General features: G+C 37.8%; 1 protein-coding gene across 1 annotated transcript in view; it reads right to left on the bottom strand.

Annotated features, from left to right (window-relative positions):
• ABCC4 (ATP binding cassette subfamily C member 4) overlaps positions 1-17,563 on the bottom strand; it is a 220,836-nt gene that overhangs the window by 159,560 nt on the left and 43,713 nt on the right. The window contains exon 4 of the mRNA XM_016158617.2: positions 9,462-9,686. Coding sequence (XP_016014103.1) covers positions 9,462-9,686 — 225 coding nt within the window. The remainder of the gene's footprint in view (positions 1-9,461; positions 9,687-17,563) is intronic.

Below are 17,563 nucleotides of genomic sequence, written 5' to 3'. Positions count from 1 at the left end.
AATATAATTATTGAACTGAAAATAGGTACCTTGATGAGTGAGGAGACAGTCAACATAAATCGTTTCAGAAAAATGACTACAATTTAATTAATAAAGTTTACTAATACTGATGCAAAGAAAATGTAAGGCAATTTGATGGCAGTATGTTCAAAGTGAGATCACATCCCCAGATAATGAACGACCCCTCACACCCAGCCCCTTCCATCATCCATTTGTTTGAAAGAGAAGCCCCATCTGACTGGTTTACCAAACAAGAGACAGGAACAGAGAAATCGGCAACACAGAAGAGCTGTGTGTGGCAAAGGTGAGCTGGCAAGGGAACCAGAAGAAGGAAAAATATGGGGAGACTAATAAAGCCCATGAGAAGGAAAGAAAGGAGAGTGAGAATACACACAAGTACAAATATACATTTTAGGGTTAGGTAAGAGAAGATAATTTAATAATAAAATAAATAAAGTATGCCCCCTCCCCCCCCAAAATGAACTTCTATCAATATTTTTAAAAGTTTTATCATTTATTTGTTTTGTTCCTAAAATAAAAAGCATTTAAAAAATGTGTTTATTATAATCTATCACCTCAAAAATGGCATGCTTTGTCATAAAAATTTATACATGAAGCCATATGCTAAGTCTTCTAGAGGAACTATACTGAGAACTATTTTCTCTATAGTTACTAATCATTTTGCTTGTAATGTGCTTTTCTTCTACAAGAAGGAAGTAATATGCCCTCTACGAACTCACCCATTGTACATAATTTTACTGAGAATTACTCAAAAATGAGAGTATTTCACGAATGCGATTTTTCTTTTTCCTAATGTTTTATATTTATCAAAGTATTGAACTTGTGCAACAAACAACATCTTAGAAGCTTTCAGAAAATAATCTGTGTAGCAGAAAAAATTCATTCATAACACATAATTTTAGAACCAAACTTATCAAAAGCAGCAATGCTTTAATTTCTATCATCGGAAATGTATACAAGGATCAAGAAAAAAGTACACAGAGCAATGAGGAAAACTACCTCCCACAAAGTGACCTGTCATACTCTTTACCAAATCCCATTTTTCTAAATCCCACATTCTCCTACTCATTAAAGCGGAGTTTACCAAAAAGCAGCTGGGTCTCAACAGCTGTTAGGACACAGAGATACCAAACAAAGAAAATGTCAGCTAATAGGTCCCAGAGGGAGGAGAAAAGAGAAGATGAGGACTTGAAAACACAACCAAGACACAGCTACTCGCTCAGAGCGGGGAGCCAGAAGGGGCAGAACCCTCTTTGAAATGCCGTCCTTTTCCTCCCCAACTAACTGAAAGCTCATGAAGGTCAGGGTAATTGGTGACTTTCTCAACGAATACTGAGCAAATGTATGGCCTGTACCTATGCAAAAAATTAAATTAACTTTGAGGACATTATGCTAAGTGAAATAAGCCAGTCATCTAAGGACAAATCGTGTATAATTCCACTTACACGAGGTCCCTAGAAAAGGCAAAGTCAGAGACAGAAAGTAGAATAAAGGTTGGCAGCAGGGAAAGGGAAAGTGCAGTTTAATGGGCAAAGAGTCTCAGTTTTACAAAGTGAAGAGTTCTGGAGATGGAAGCTGGTGATGGCTGCACAATGACGGGAATGTACTTAATGCCACTGAATTACACACTCGAGAGTGGTAAACGTGGCCAGTTTTATACTATGTGTATTTTAGCGCAAAATGAAAAAATTTTTAAATGTGTATATTTAAAGAACAAGATGATTACCTTTGAAAACCTGAAAGAAAATAACCACCAAAAAATCTAAACTTAGAGAACTCTCTTAGAAGAATGAACGGAAAATAAAAACAATTTCAGACAAACGAGAAAAAAATGTTAAGTAGATGAATCATAATTTTAAAAATAAATAAGCATGTCATGATTTAGGCATAAATCCCAGGGAAAGGAATGCAGAGGTTCAGGCTGCCCCTTCACTTTCCAAGGAGGCGCCACACTCACCCTGTCCCCATCCCCGTCCCTGTCCCTTCACCGTTCTCTGGTTCAGTGTTTCCTCGACTTGCCTGATAGGAATGCTGGGGAACAGAGTAAATATACAGATTTCCAACCCCTTTCTTAGATTTTCTGAAGGAGTTAGTCTGGGATTAGACCCAGGTTCCAAGTTTTTAAGAAGCACAATAATGACATGACAAAATTTGGGGACCCTCAGCCTAGCATATGCTCTCATCCTTGATATGTTACGTGAGGACGTTAAACGGGTATGCCCTACAGCTCACACTACCACAACCCGTACTGTCCACACAGAGCTCCCCACTGCAGTCAGTGAAAGGGTAAGAGAGAAGTCAATTCAATGACGAAAGTGTATATAAACTGTGAACATAGTAAGATTTTAACTGTACAAACACATATGTGTGGCTAAACAAAGACTGGAAAAGAATCTGCAAAAATGATACTTACCACTTTAGAATGATGAGGTTTGGGGTATTTCCTTCCAAATTTGGGGCAAGAATAGTAACCAAAAACAGTAATGCTTAAGAAACTGCCCAAGTTTCAAGACCGGCTGGCTTTGTGGATTCCTATCAGAACTATGACTTTTCCTCCTCGAAATTCCCCCTCTAATAGAAAGGGCTACTTTCTTTCTACTCTTCCTCTCTCTATCTCTCATAAATATTATAATGCATTAAAAGATCTACATACTAATTCATTTTGCTAATTTATTTCTGCACATTATTTTGTGAGAGCGGTTCAGCTGCCTTAGATAAATAAGACAATTATTATTCTTTTACAGTGACCCACAACTTGTTTTCTGGATGTCAGGAACAGTTCATGAAAACTAAATGCTTCACCAAATGGGAAAAATAGTCAAAGTGAATGAATGAATGAATGGCCAATAAGATACGCATATTGTACCTCCCAGGCCTGACTTCTCCTTTCCAACTCTATGGTTTTTATCTCCATGTGGGGCCCTCATCAATTCAAGTGTAGACACATGCAGCAGGCCATCTGTAGACGCATTTCTCTAAATCACTACTCTGATCATTTATTTCCTCACTCGGAAAGGTCTAGTGGCTCACTTCTGCCACCTAAATAAACCCAAGTGGTTTCAGCTCATGATCAAGGTCCTCCATCACCTGGTCCCAGTATGCCTTCTTAGGTTTATCGCCTCGTGCTCACCTAAATTTTTATGCCAACTAAGCTACTACGATTCTTTGAATAAACCTTTTCTGTTTTTCCATCTCAACATTGTTCAAAGCATGGAATGCCCTTCCTCTCCTTCTCCCCCACCTCCACCAATTAGTGGGATCCCTTCCTAAACTATTAACTCTGTGCACTTGTGCACCACTTAGCACCCAAGCTGCCATTTCTTCTAATTATATGTATTTGAGCCTTCTGTGATTGAACGCCAATAATAAAGCTAATAAGACTGTTTCAACACTAGCTAAATACCAGGTACTATGTTAAATGCTTTACAAAGATTGACTCATTTAATCCCCACAAACATGAGAATTGGGTACTATTTTCTTCATCTTAGAAATGAGGAAATTTAAGCTTAGAGCAGCTTGCCCAAGGCAAATAGCTAGCAAGAAGGAAGCTACGATTCATACAAAAGCAGTCCAAATACAGAGCCTTGTTATGTTTGTGATCCCCCAACCTTCTTGAAGTTAATAAATGTCTTCTGTACCAAGTGCTTTATAAAAATTATTTTATCCAGTACTCACGACAACACCATGAAGCGATATTCTTTATTCCCATTTTAAAAATCAGGAAACTGAGCCCCTGAGCAGTGAATTCAATTCTCTACGACTTTAGTTTAGCAAATGGCAGAACTGAATTTGAACTCAGGTCTGAATGCTCTCAGAGTCCATGCTCATAATCCCTACCTTATGTGATCTCTCACAGTGTCTTCTATGAAATACCCATGGCCCTGACCAACACCTGAACACTCGGTACATCTGATGTTCCCAGCCCACATTCTAAGACATTAGGGACTAATGAATGGCTACCATCCCTGAGGTTTACACCTGCAATTTCTAAAGGGTTATTCACTACTGAGAAGGGTTAAACTTGCAACCCATATGCTAGGAGATCAAGAGGGAGGGTTGGGATTGAGGTGGAGGGGCCGCAGGAAGGTGAAACCTTTCCTTCTAATAATCAGCACATTCCATGCAGAGACTTTTTAAACAATGTCTCCACTTACTGCAGAAGGCTCAACCTCTCTCTGCATCTTGAAAGGGCTCCTTCTCCTTCCTTCTCAGAGTCTGTGATAAAGGATGTCTGCTGTCCTAATGTAACCTGAGCTGGAGAAATGTCTGGAAAGGCAAAGTAAAATGGTCAAGAGAAGATGGATTTTAAGAGAAAGAACTAAAGAAAAGGAGAAGACCCATCACTCAGAAAGATGAAGACTACCTAAAAACATGAAATCTAAATGGTGTGGGCACATGCATTTTCCTCCAAATTACAGAATTCTAGAATTAGAACTGCAGATACTTCTCGACTTACTCCTGATAAACTCATGGCAAGTCGATAACATCATTAGGTTAAAAATGCAATTAATACACCTAACCTACCGACCATCATAGCTCAGCCTCACCTACCTTAAACATGCTCAGAACACTTACACTAGCCCACAGTTGGGCAATTATCTTGAATTTGATCTGAAGAGCGATTGCGTCTTCTCAACAGAAGCAGGAGACACAGATGTCCATTTTGTAGACATTACAGAATGAGAAAACACGAACACTATGCCTAAAAACACTGGCAACACAGCACAAGTGGTTCACCCTCATCAGCCCCTGGCTGATTGGGAGCTGCGGCTCTCTGCCGCTGACCAGCATCATAAAGGTACCATGCAGCACATTGCTAGCCCACGGAAAGATCAAAATCCAATGGACGTTTTCCACCGAATTTGTATCACTTTCACGCCATTGTAAAATCAAGAAATTGTTAAGTTGAACCATCATAAGTTGGGGACCATCTATACATTGCTTAAATAATTAAAAATATACTTAAGTAAAAATATTTCTCTAAACAGAATATTGATCTACAGAAGTCATCCCCTTGAGATGTACTGCATAACTATCAGGCATCGATTCTCATTATTCATGGTAGTTATGTTTCATAAAGTCACTGTGAACATGAATTAGTGAATAATTGCTCCTAGGGAAAATGCAGGGTTAGGCTGCTACCAGTATTCATCAATTGACCAACATATACATAACCCTACTTCTGTTTAAAGGCAACTTACTTAATATCTATCATCGATTAACACTAGACTCACCGCCAAAAGTATGATAACTCATACCGGAACCAAACTTATCCAACACAGGTATTTTCTCCATAAGACACATGACAGTCTTCTTGTGCTTAAGAACCCTGGACAAATACTTCAGCACTCTGCGGGAGGCCATTCTAAACAGGAAATCATCAACAAAAAGCACAAAAATGCAGAAAACAGGCGCTAAATAATCTGTGAAAAGGACACCTTTTTACAGTATGAGAGCTGAAACATGGAGGCGAAGGGTCATCTTGTTCAACACCAGCTGGGACCATGCATGTCAGGTGACTCAAAATTTCAGCCACTATGTGCACACCCACAAATGACCATAAAAGAGCCTCGATTATTGATTTGGGGGTTACAAATAAATGACTGACTCTACATACATTCTTCTAGAACAGACCTACAAGAAAGAATAAAGGAAAACAGATGTTTACATGGAATCAACTCATATTAGAAATTGAATTAAAGAAGGACAAATTCTCTCCTAAAAAATATCCTTTAAGAGAGTTATCACAAGATTTTAGCCAAAATAAGAAGTCTGGTCAAACTAATCCAATTCTGCAAGGAAATCTGCACCAGAAAACAAGTAGCAGAGAACAGCATCCATGGGCTCAATGACTAAGTGCTCTGGCTTTACCTGGCATTTAGAGCAATCCAGCCCTTCATCAGGCTACAGGAACCGCCTTCACACTGGACACAAAGTCAGGAAACCTAAGAGCCAATTAGGCTAAAGATCTCAAGGAAAAAAATCTCTGTGCTATATGCATTCTCCATGCAAAAAAAAAAAAAAAAAAAAAAAAAATTCAAAGCCTCTAGGACATATGACAAGACTATCCTTATTACCGAAACTGTCATCCTGCCTGCCCCAGGTCTAGAGCTTTTCATGTTCAGGCTCACTTCTACCCAGGCCAAAAGCCAACGTCAGGGCTGCCAGAAGGGACATTCATTCCCACTAGTGACAGGGCTGGAAATTGTCAGCTACCTTCAATCCAGGCTCACCTTTCCTGAAGCTACCATCTTCCACCAGCCTGGCCCTCCCTCCTATGTTCTCAACTGGCAAAGCAGCCCCTTGAAATTTGAAGTTGGATATGTCCTCCTTTTTCTGGATCCCAGCCAAGAACAAAGACAAAGTAAGCCACTTGTCCCACAAAAGAGGTGAGAGCATCCTATGCTGGAAATACGACCAGTAATTGCTGGTGACTTTTTTAAATGAGCAAGTATAATGTTCAAAACACTATTGTGTAAGAACTTGGGTTCTTAGTCCGTTGATGTTACAAAAACACCGCCGGTGTTACACAATCCCTTTATTCGGTAAAATGCTCTGGAAAATGCCCTAAATATTTGAGGTACTTGAACAGACCACCAACTGAAACCAATGATTCAAACGAAATGTCATACTTCATAAACTTCTCTTCATTTAGTCCTCATGTTAAACAGAAAAATCAGTGCTCTAGCAGGAATGCAAAATGATACAGCCACTGTGGAAGACAATATGGTAATTCCTCAAAAAATTAAACATAAAATGACCATATAGTCCAGCAATCCCTCTTCTGGCAGTTTATCCAAAAGAACTGAAAGCATGAACTTGAAGAGATATTTGTATGTTCATGTTCATAGCAGCATCATTTGCAATAGCCAAAAGGCAGAATGGATAAATAATACACAATATATCATTCAGCCGCAATTAAAGGAGTTAAATTCTAACACACGTTACAACATGGATGAAACTTGAAGACATTATGCTATATGACATTAGCTAGATACAAAATAATGTGATTCCACTTATATGAGGTACCCAGAGTAGGGAAATTCATAAAGACAGGAAGCGGAATATGATGCCTGTGGGGACAGTGGATCTGGGAGTCAGTGTTTAATGGGTACAGTTTCAGTTTTGGAAGATGAAAAAGTTCTGGATGTGCATAGTGTATAACGATGTGACTGTCCTCAATGCCACTGAATGGTATACTTAAAAAGAGTTAAAATGGTAAATTTTATGTTATGCTATTTTACCACAATAAAAAAAAAATGATCAAAAGCCAAAAGTAATTTTACTGAAGCTGTGCAAAGGTAAACAAATGGCAAGTCATTTTTATATATGATACATCCCATGAGGTCATTTAATATTCTAAACTACGACTATGAGCTTAGCAGCCAATCCATTTTAACACCCAACGTGATTTCCTCCCAGCATAGGAGATTAGGAGGTTGAGCCTGAGCATAAACTGCACGTGTTCACAAGGGGACATTCAGAGCCACAGTACAGCCCAGCTTTTCTCTAACAAACCAGCCCACCTGTAATGAAGTATCTTATTTCTTTACCTCGGCAGGATTCTCGAGACAAGGCACGAGGAAATCTGCCTATCCCAGATTTCTGGAAGTTCAGGTTACACCTACGGTTTAACCCAAGCAATTCTTGACTTCGTAAAGGGTCAATCCTTTTAGAGTAATCAAGCCAGCAAATTAATACCTTGGGGAGGTGTTTACATGAGCCAAGTCAGATCACATTTCCCAAAGGCAAAGTTCCAACGCGTCAGTGAGAAGAGGAAGAAAAACAGGTGGACAACAACTCTCCTCACAAAGCTATATTCAAAACTTCACCTTGTCAAACCTGACATCAGTGTTCTAGGATTTCAGAGTGGAGTGCTAGTGAAATTTCCTATTTATTTATGGGAGCTAAATATGATCTGGAAATACAAATCTAGCTAATTGATAGAGAAATCTGAGTATTCTCCTAAACAACAGAAGGGAGTGCAAGAGAACAAAGGTGATGACGATGACGACGACGAAGGCCCCTTGACTGAGAGCAGAGGCATTGCTAGCATTTCCACCTCACGGACGAAACCAGCTTACAGGCTGTAGCCCACCACAGGCAATGAGACGCCGGGCCTCCAGAACTCACACAATCCCAAGATTAGTAAGACTCTGCAGAAGACGCCTTATATTTTGCAGGGGGGAAAAAAAAGGTATTCACAAAAAACAAGCACTAGATAAGTAGCAACTAGGTAAAAGAAGCAATACTTAAATTGCTGAATTTTATCTCCAATGAGGATTTTTTAAATAAAAATTGTATATATTTAAGGTACACAACACGATGGTTGATATACATATGCGCTGGGAATTGATTACTATAGTGTGTGTTTGTGTATGTTTATGTGTGTGGTGAGAACAGTTAAGATTTGCTCTCAGCAAATTTCAAGTATATAATACAATTAAGTAAGGTTTTTATATTTTTAAAGCAAATAGCCCAGGGTAAAGAGATATATACAGGATCAAGATTCTAAAAAGCTCCTCAGCTCCTGACCCTGGTATATATTGGCAATTTCTTTGTGAAGACACCTGAAATCCTACTCCTTTTACAGTAGTTAAGACCAGGGTAAACTATGGGATACGTTTATGACATTTCTCAATACAAAAACAGTGAACACATCTAATCAGTCTTATTAAAATTGTTATCACACATACTAATGAAAAAATACTGTATAGTAACTCAAAAGAAAAGCAACATAAAATAGATGAAACCATAAGTTCTCTCCAAAATTACTGAAATGTGAAATTTAAAGTTTTATCCCAAACATCGAATTTTTTCTTGAATATTATTTAAAATAACCATAGCTAAAGAATATTGTGAGTGTGTCTGTATTGGGCTTCCATTGAATATTTTCCTTTACTTAACAAAATTATATTGAACATAAATAAATGGTTCATTTAAAAAATACTATCATTCCCTTTCTCTAATACAATCAATCCTTTCTCCTAGATTTAAATTTATAGACCCAATCTCACTGATGGTCACTTTTAAATACAAGTTTGATACAAAAAAAGTTTTTAATGAACAATAACAGAAATTCCATAAATATAACTATGAGATTGAGTCATAACACTGAAAATTTTTCATGCCTAAATCAATTTAATGGTTATTTTTGATACTTACTTCTTAATTAGATTTCAATTCAAATTTAGTATTTTACCACCACATGTGACCAAATTTTATCAAAGCAGCCCTGACTTACTCTCAATAGAAAACTCATTATATATTGATAAAGTTGCTTTAAAAAAAATAAATAAATAAGCCTGTTGCAAACAGTGAGCTTTTCTGGTAAGGTTTAAATGGTTCGATTTACAAAATTTTTAAGTTGTGCAGAACGTCCCAAAAATGCTTCTAATGCTTCAGATGAGGTGCACACTTTGTTACCAAAAGACACTTACCTTCCGATAAATCATATGGCACATGGCTACTCTTAACCTCATCCCAGCACACTGAACGTGATAAAAGTACAGGTGGTGCAGTATGGCCAAAACGAGCGTGCAGACAGACAGAACCGTGGCATAGCCGTAGGCCTCGTGCAAAGTCACAGAATTGGTGGGATCGTGTTTTTCAAAATAATCAATAATTTTCCCCAAAAATATGGGCTGGACTACTTTGAGGCTTTCCTAAAAGGAGAGAAAAAAGCCTTAATTAGAAATACAAGCCACACTGGTTTTCCTTAACACAGCTTCGCTTTTATTATTAGCATATAAAAAAGGCATTATGACCAACTGCTACATTTGTCACTAATCTAAAAGGAAAACAGGACTACTTTCTTCTTTATGACAAGCAGACAGTTGTTTTAGCTTTAAGCCAAAATTATAAGTTCAAAGACAATAAAGCTTTATAGTACATTGTGTTTGGTACACTGTGGATGCTCGATAAATATTAAAACCAGTGCTTTAGAATGCATTTGGCAAAATATCAATTAAATCTTGGCCGAAGATGAGTAAGGAAAAAAGTAGCAAAAGAGTAAGTAATTTGCTTACATATGGACAGTCTGTTTCCTCTGTACTCTCAACTTCCCAGCCCCAAACAAAGTTAAGAGTGGCTCATCTACGGAAGGCACACTCTTGTCACCCACCTCCTTCTGCTTTAAGAGCCTTTACAAACTGAGATATTGGCACAAACACAGATCAGAAGGGGAAATCTTACAATCTTTCCCAAGCCAAATTCAACATGTCAGTAGATTAAGAGAACAGAGTCCAGCTTCTGTTGGAATATTAAAAATACTAAAGTATTAAAGGAACCAGGATTGGGAGGTTCCCGGGCTCTCAGTCCCAGGGGATATTACTTTAATTTGTCTCTACACACTAGAAGTTGGGATGTGCCCAGAAGTGCTGCCTCCTTGGAGTCAAAAATTAAACAAGGCGAAAGTCAAGCTACAAAAAAATGTTGTCAGTGGTTTCCAATCAGTCATACATCCATTGCAGGTGCTGACTACTCCCCAAGGCAAAAACGGAAATCCTACATCAATGAGATGGGAGTCCTTGGGCTTATCTTCTAAATAAGATTTGGGAAAAGCATTTTTCTTCACCAAGATTAAAAGCAAAGAAACAGCAAAACTGGCCTCTCCCTGACAAACAGACACTCTACCCCATAAATTACTTCCTCCCTTGGAAGGTAACTCTTCTCCTATCAAAAAAAAAAAAAAAACACTCAACGAAAAATGCAAGTCACCAAAAGCAAATACATATGCCCTCAACATCATTTTTCCCACGACCTTCTCAAAAGACAAATGCCAAAAGTCTGGAAATCTTTCAAGAACTCAACCTTGAAACAAGCATTCCCTTTTAAAGAATCTCTCTTTATTAACACAGAAATGGTAAACAACTGACAGGTTTGACAGGTTTGCTTTTGATAGCTCTTTCCTATCTGTCCGAAGTAAGGAACCCATGCACAAAAGGGAAGAAGAATCCAGAAAACAAAACATGAAACAAAACTAACATGTATTTTCTTCTCAACTAACTAGTGCCCTATCAGGATATTTACAGCAAGATGTTCCCATCCCTCAAATGGGTGTGACACTCCTGTCCCTTTGTATGCACATGCACACACACGTTCCCAGGCTTCACCAACTGCCTCACCTTCCAAGAGATCACAGAAGTTTTCATCTACTATATAGAGGTAAAGAAAAATTGTTTAGTTGAAGAATTATGAGTAAGATAATCCAAAGGCTCATTGTTACATTTCCAGCATGCCCAATCATTCACCCCAACAAGCAATAAGTGTTTACGAAAGAGTAGTAAAACAGACTTTAATAAGAGTTTACTGCGGTGAAAAGCTGGAGGCTTACGCAAAAAAGCAAGAATGTCAAACTGTACACATGGGCAGGTGTGGCCACGGGCAGCCCAGAGAAGCAGCATGCAACCCTAGGACTATGCACCAGAAGCTCAAAGGTAATAATACCTGCCATATCAAACTTTCCTAAAACTTATGATTGCCTGTTACTCAGCAATCCATTTGAGCCTACCATGTATATAATTACAGGAGAATGTAGGAGTGATGTCATCCATCAGAAAGAATACTTATAGATGCAACAAATCCAGCCCAAAATGAAGGCAGGTCACTACCACCTAAGCTCTGGACTTTTCTGCAGACAGTATTTAATAGCAGAGTCAAGCACATAGGCTCACTAATGAGTAATGCCAGTTCATGGCCCATGCCTTCCCATTCATCTGTCCATTCTTGATCTTAACTCTCAACTAGTAAGAAGTATAACAATTGAGAAAATATGCATTATCAAATTTGAAATTGACCAAATTAAAATCTTCTGGATGACTATCTCTAACATTGCTGTATGATATACAGGAAAGTTATTGAAAGAGTAAATCCTAAGAGTTCTCATCATTGGAGAAGTTTTTTTTTTCTTTTATCTTTATTGTATGTATAAGATGGATATTCGCTGAACCTCATGTGGCAATCACTTTACAATATATGTAAAATCGAACCTTCATGCCATCCACTTTAAACTTATACAGTGATATGTGTCAATTGCTTCTCAATAAAACTACAAAAAAATTTAAAAATTCTGGATAGCAAGAACAAGGTTGAAAGTTATGCAAACACTTCATCTTTGATACCAATCTATGACCTGGTGAAGATTCTTCCCATAAACCAACTGAGAATACAGTCCTTATTCCTTCACAAGAATTCTTGTTAACTGAGAAATAAGGGATTTTCAAAAGAGCCCAATATGATACAATGCCCCATGGTTCAAAGTCCCACCAGAATCTGAGTCTTGTTTTTTTAAATGCCAATTTATTTATATTTTTTTCTTACTATATATACATGATTTTTTTAACATTTTATTTTTTTTTAATTTTCCCCTCCCTTCCTCCTCTCTCTGGTAACCACTAGTCCGTGTCCATGAGCCTCTGTTTGTTTGTCCTGTTCATTTGTTGCTTTTAGGTTTATATCCCACATATGTGATATCATGTGACTTTCAACCTTTTCTGTCTGGCCAATTTCGCTTAGTATGATTATTTCAAGGTCCAACCATGTTGTTGCAAATGGCAGTATTTTATCTCTTCTTATGGCTGAGCTGAGAGTCTTTGGGGTAGATATTTCTTAATGGCATATTGGCATTCAGCCTCCTTATAGCAAATGACATTTGGTCCCCACCCCTTTCTTCTCAGAGTAACTTATTATGTGGCTGAATGCTAAAACTTCCCCAGTGGGCAGTTTCTCCACCATGTTTCCCCATGTACTTGAAATATTTCTTGTCCAACTCTACCACTCCTGACTATGAGGGGGGGAAAAAAGAAAATACAGGAAATAGAAACAAGCTATCAGAAAAAGAAAAAAATGCTTGAGTAAAACATATAAGCATAAAAGAGAGAGCTCATGGGGAAAATGTGTAGGTGGTTAATTTTTAGAAATGCAGGAATAGGTTGAAGAGGAATTTTCATTCAAAAGGCTAATCAGCTCTCTGTTCTGCTTCTGTAAATATGCTTGCTGCATGGGCTATATTGGAAATTGACTGAAGACTTACCTTCTCTTTTGTTTGATCTAAGCAACAAATGTAACTGTTTATACCCCCTAGCAACTCCCCCCCTTTTAAAACTTTGTAACTGCTAGAAACCCATAGCAACTCCCACCCTTTGTAACTGTCTGAGGACAAATTAACCAGTCAGCCCATGCCAAAAAGAGTCTATATAAGGAATGTTGCAAGGGAACTCCAGGGTCCAGGTCTTCAGAGCACTAGCTCCTCTGGGACCACTGGCATAATAAACCTGAGTTCTCCAACTCTCTGAGTGCTGCCTGGTTTCTCACTGGTCTAATTTTGGATCTTTTCTACAACAAGGTGACAAGGGTAGAGTTGAGAAAGATCCAGCGATAAGGAAGAAAAGTAGTAAGTGAGTCTGGGGAAATAACCATCGAGATTCTAGATATACCTTAACTCCTCTTTTAATCAGGGGTCATCATCCTGACTGCACATTCTGCACATTTAGCATCACTCGGGAGGTATTAAGGACACACTGATGCCCAAGGCCCAGCATCCAGGGACTGGTTTAGGTTCAGTTGATTAAGAATAAAGCTGGAAAGTCCCTTACCCTAAAAGATTTTGGAGAGCAGAAACTAGCCTCATGCAAGCACCTACTGTCCTCCTCTCCTTCACGATCATGGCATCTGAGCCTAGCGGGTCCACAGACCTGCGCTGAATGACTTACAAGTACTATGAAGGGTTTTAATCAAGGTTACATGTCACATATCATGCCTCTAAGAAAAACCCTTATGAACCAAAAGTACTGAGGCTTGGAGGAGGAAAACTATCCATTCTCCATTCTTCTCAGCAGGAAAAATTGAATATATTTTAAAAAGTTTTTAGAAGTATCATAATTTGTTTTTAAATTTACCTCCAAAATGAAAGAGGAAATAGTGGAAGGAACAAAAACAACAGACTTTAATAGCCTCTTCTGTTGATTTGGCTTTAGAACCAAGGCCATCATACAGAATTATAAAACACATTTTTAAAAAGCAATTTCTAAAATTTCAGAGTAAAATGAAGCAAATGTACCTAAATACATACTTATGCAACTCATACAAAAAAAGAAAAATTAAAAGTGGTTTTAAATGAATAATTTAAAAATATATCCTCTGTGTGATATACCTACCTATCCTAAAATCAATATGAACTGCAAAAAAATCTTAATTTTTTTTCCTAAGTCATATTATGGGTAATAGTGTTGATACTATGAGGTAAAACAATTAAGTAATTATGTTTTCATTGGGAACTGAGATTAGGCATGGGAGGAAAGAGGTACAGACATACATAACAGATAAAGGTGTAAGAGTAATGAGATTCAGTAAAAACACTAGTGTCCTGAATATGATTTGGACTAAAAATACCCATAAACAATCATGATATGTTTACCTTTAAAAAAAAAATGTATTCTAGCTTAATCTAATCAAAAACTTGAGAAACAATGACCACCTCACCAGCAGTGAGTACCTCTAGTGCCTAGACTATAGTCTCTAAACACCATTTCCCAGTCTACAGCCATGCCACCATGAACGTGCCCAATCGTGTCTGATCTCGGAAGCTAAGCAGGGTTGAATAGGGTTGGGCCTGGTTAGTACTTGGATTAAGGACCACCTAGGAATACCAGGTGCTGTAGGTGTTTAAAATAAAATAATAAAATAATATAAAATAATAAAATAATATAAAATAATAAAATAAAATAAAATAAAATAAAATAAAATAAAATAAAATAAAATAAAATAAAATAAAATAAAATAAAATAAAAAAATAAAAGAACACCATTTCCCACTAAAAGAAACCAGGGCTACTTGGAGAAATGGCTGATTCTAGGGCTGGGGCAAAAACTGTAGAAGATGATCCCAAAAACATCTTGTTACTCCAGAAAGCAAGGAAACTAGCAAAGACTATTAGAGTATACGCAAAAGACTTAGGACCCAACCTGAACAGATTCCCACTGGCTAAAGATGGCCAAAGTTTGGCATAAGAATAATAACTGTAATGGACTGAAGCACATCAGAAATCCTTAAATACATGACACTCATAAAATAAATGATGAAAGAAAACCTCATTAGCCCCAGAGAAGAATGCTGGAAAAACAATTTATTATTTTGAAAATTTGTTTAAAAATTAAGAATTTCCCCTGTCCTTCCTATACATACTGGAGCTCAGGGTAACCAAAGAATTGATTATGACAAACTTCTCTTCGTGAAGTGTTTCGGCTAATAAGTGGAGAAGAATTAAAATATCACCAGTTTGCAACCCCCTAATGAATGAATGGGTCTTGAGCAATGACCATGAATACTGCCTAACATCATATACAAATACAGACAACTGGATGTTATATACCTCATAAGAGAAGTAACACTACCCTACCTATGAAGTAATCCTGCCAAAGAGGTGGAAAAATACTGAGAACAAGTGTCTAGATCTAACCACCAACTTGCAGTGCCAGAGAACATGGGGTGGAGGGCAGAAATCATCCAAATACAGACTGTGGGAAAAATGACCCAGTTTCTCCAAATGAGACAGATAGGTAAATAGATGATAGATAGATAGATAGATAGATAGATAGATAGATAGATAGATAGCTAGCTAGCTAGCAGGAAGGCAAGAGAGAGAGAAGAGGGTGGGGAAATAGAAAGGGAACCTATACAACCTATACCAACCAGATGCACTTTATTTGGATGCTGCTTCATATTACAAGGGAAAATAAACCAAATGTGAGCGCCGAGTAGATATTAATGATATTAAAGTGTTAGTGTTAATGTTTATGCACAATAATGGTATAAGAATTATATGAAAGATTCCACCTCTTTTAAAGATGCATACCGAAATATTTATAGATAAAAAGATATATTGTCTAGGAACTACTTCAAAATTTTCTTGGGAAGTGATACTAGGTAGGGGTTCAGATGAATCACAATGTCATGAACTGATAACTAATGATGCTGGCCTGGTGTTACATAGGGGCTTGCTTTGCTATATGAGAGGAAAAGCAATTTTCCCAGTATCCTTCTGAGTTCTTAGCTGAGACCCACTGCAATAAAAAACAGAATAACAAGAGAAAAACAAATGGAAGTTTATTAAGATGTATACCTCCAGTACACATGGGAGATGCTCAGAAAAACTGAGTAACTCTCTGAAATGGCCCAAGCCACCACCTGAAATACTATCTTGAACTAAAGACAAAAGAAAGAATGAGGGAGTAGTTATGAGGGGTTAGTAGGAAAAGCAGGGTAAACAAGAGTAGGGTTTGTTGTAAAGATTAAGTCTTCTTAAAGACTTAATGATATACCTCCTCACACCTGTTAGAATAGCTATAATCAACAGGACAAGTAATAACAAATGTTGGAGAGGATGTGGAAAAAAAGGAACCCTTATACATTGCTGGTTGGACTACAAATTGGGACAGCCACTATAGAAACGGTATGGAGGTTCCTCGATAAACTAAGAATTGATCTACCATACACGATCCAACAATCTCACTACTGGGTATTTACCCCAAAGACTTGAAAAACCGAATCCAAGAAGATATTTGTACACCAATGTTCATAGCAGCGTTATTCACAGAGGCCAGGACATGGAAGCAACCAAAGTGTCCTATGATAAATGATTGGATAAAGAAGCTGTGGTACATATATACAATGGAAGAAATGAAATACTGCCATTTGCAACAACATGAATGGACCTCGAGATAATCATGCTAAGTGAAATAAACGACTGAAAAAGTTGAAAATCACATGATATCACTTATATGTGGGATATAAACCTAAAAGCAACAGATGAACAGGACAAACAAGCAGAGATTCATGGACATGGACTATAGATTAGTGGTTACCAGTGGGTGGAGGGTGGGAGTGGGGGGAGGCAGACAGGGTAAAGGGGGTCAAATATGTGGTGACAGAAATATATCTAACTGTGAGAGGCGAACACACAGTGTAAATATATATATGCCTTACTGTTAAAGTGTATAGCTGAAACTTATTGGATTTTGTGGACCAATGTCACAATTAACTAACTAATTAATTAATTAATTAATTTTTAAAAAGACTTCTTCATTCTCTAGTGGTTTAAAGCCATCCTTCTCTTGGTTACAGAGGGAAACGCTAACAAATGGAGATTTCTTTGATAAATGTAAATATGCCTTACAGAAAGGTAATATCTCTGTTTTCAGAGCTTCTTTTGTGCCTGCTGTTTAAGCAGCTCGAAATAATCCTTGTGCCAAAGGGGCATATTCCGGGGTGGCATATTCTGCTACCCTTCGATCCTATTCTATTTTTGTATTTTTGAAACGTTCTTAAAAACCTACAGGGAAAGAAAAAACACTGCAGCTGACAGAGGAACACAGAGCTGTTGGTAGAATAAACACCTACTCTTGGCTCTCTGATCAGTCAGTCGGGGCTGGGACAGGAGACAGAGCATCAAAACAGAACGCGAAGGGCACTGGCCTAGGAATCAAAACGTTTTGCTTCACAAACCAGGTCAGTCACTTGCAGGCCACATGACCCTAAGCCTGTC

The sequence above is a fragment of the Rousettus aegyptiacus genome, unplaced genomic scaffold (assembly GCF_014176215.1).
Source record: "Rousettus aegyptiacus isolate mRouAeg1 unplaced genomic scaffold, mRouAeg1.p scaffold_m13_p_11, whole genome shotgun sequence".
Taxonomy (NCBI): Eukaryota; Metazoa; Chordata; class Mammalia; order Chiroptera; family Pteropodidae; genus Rousettus; species Rousettus aegyptiacus.
Note: the sequence above shows the minus strand (reverse complement) of the source record. Positions and strands in the feature narration are given on the sequence as shown.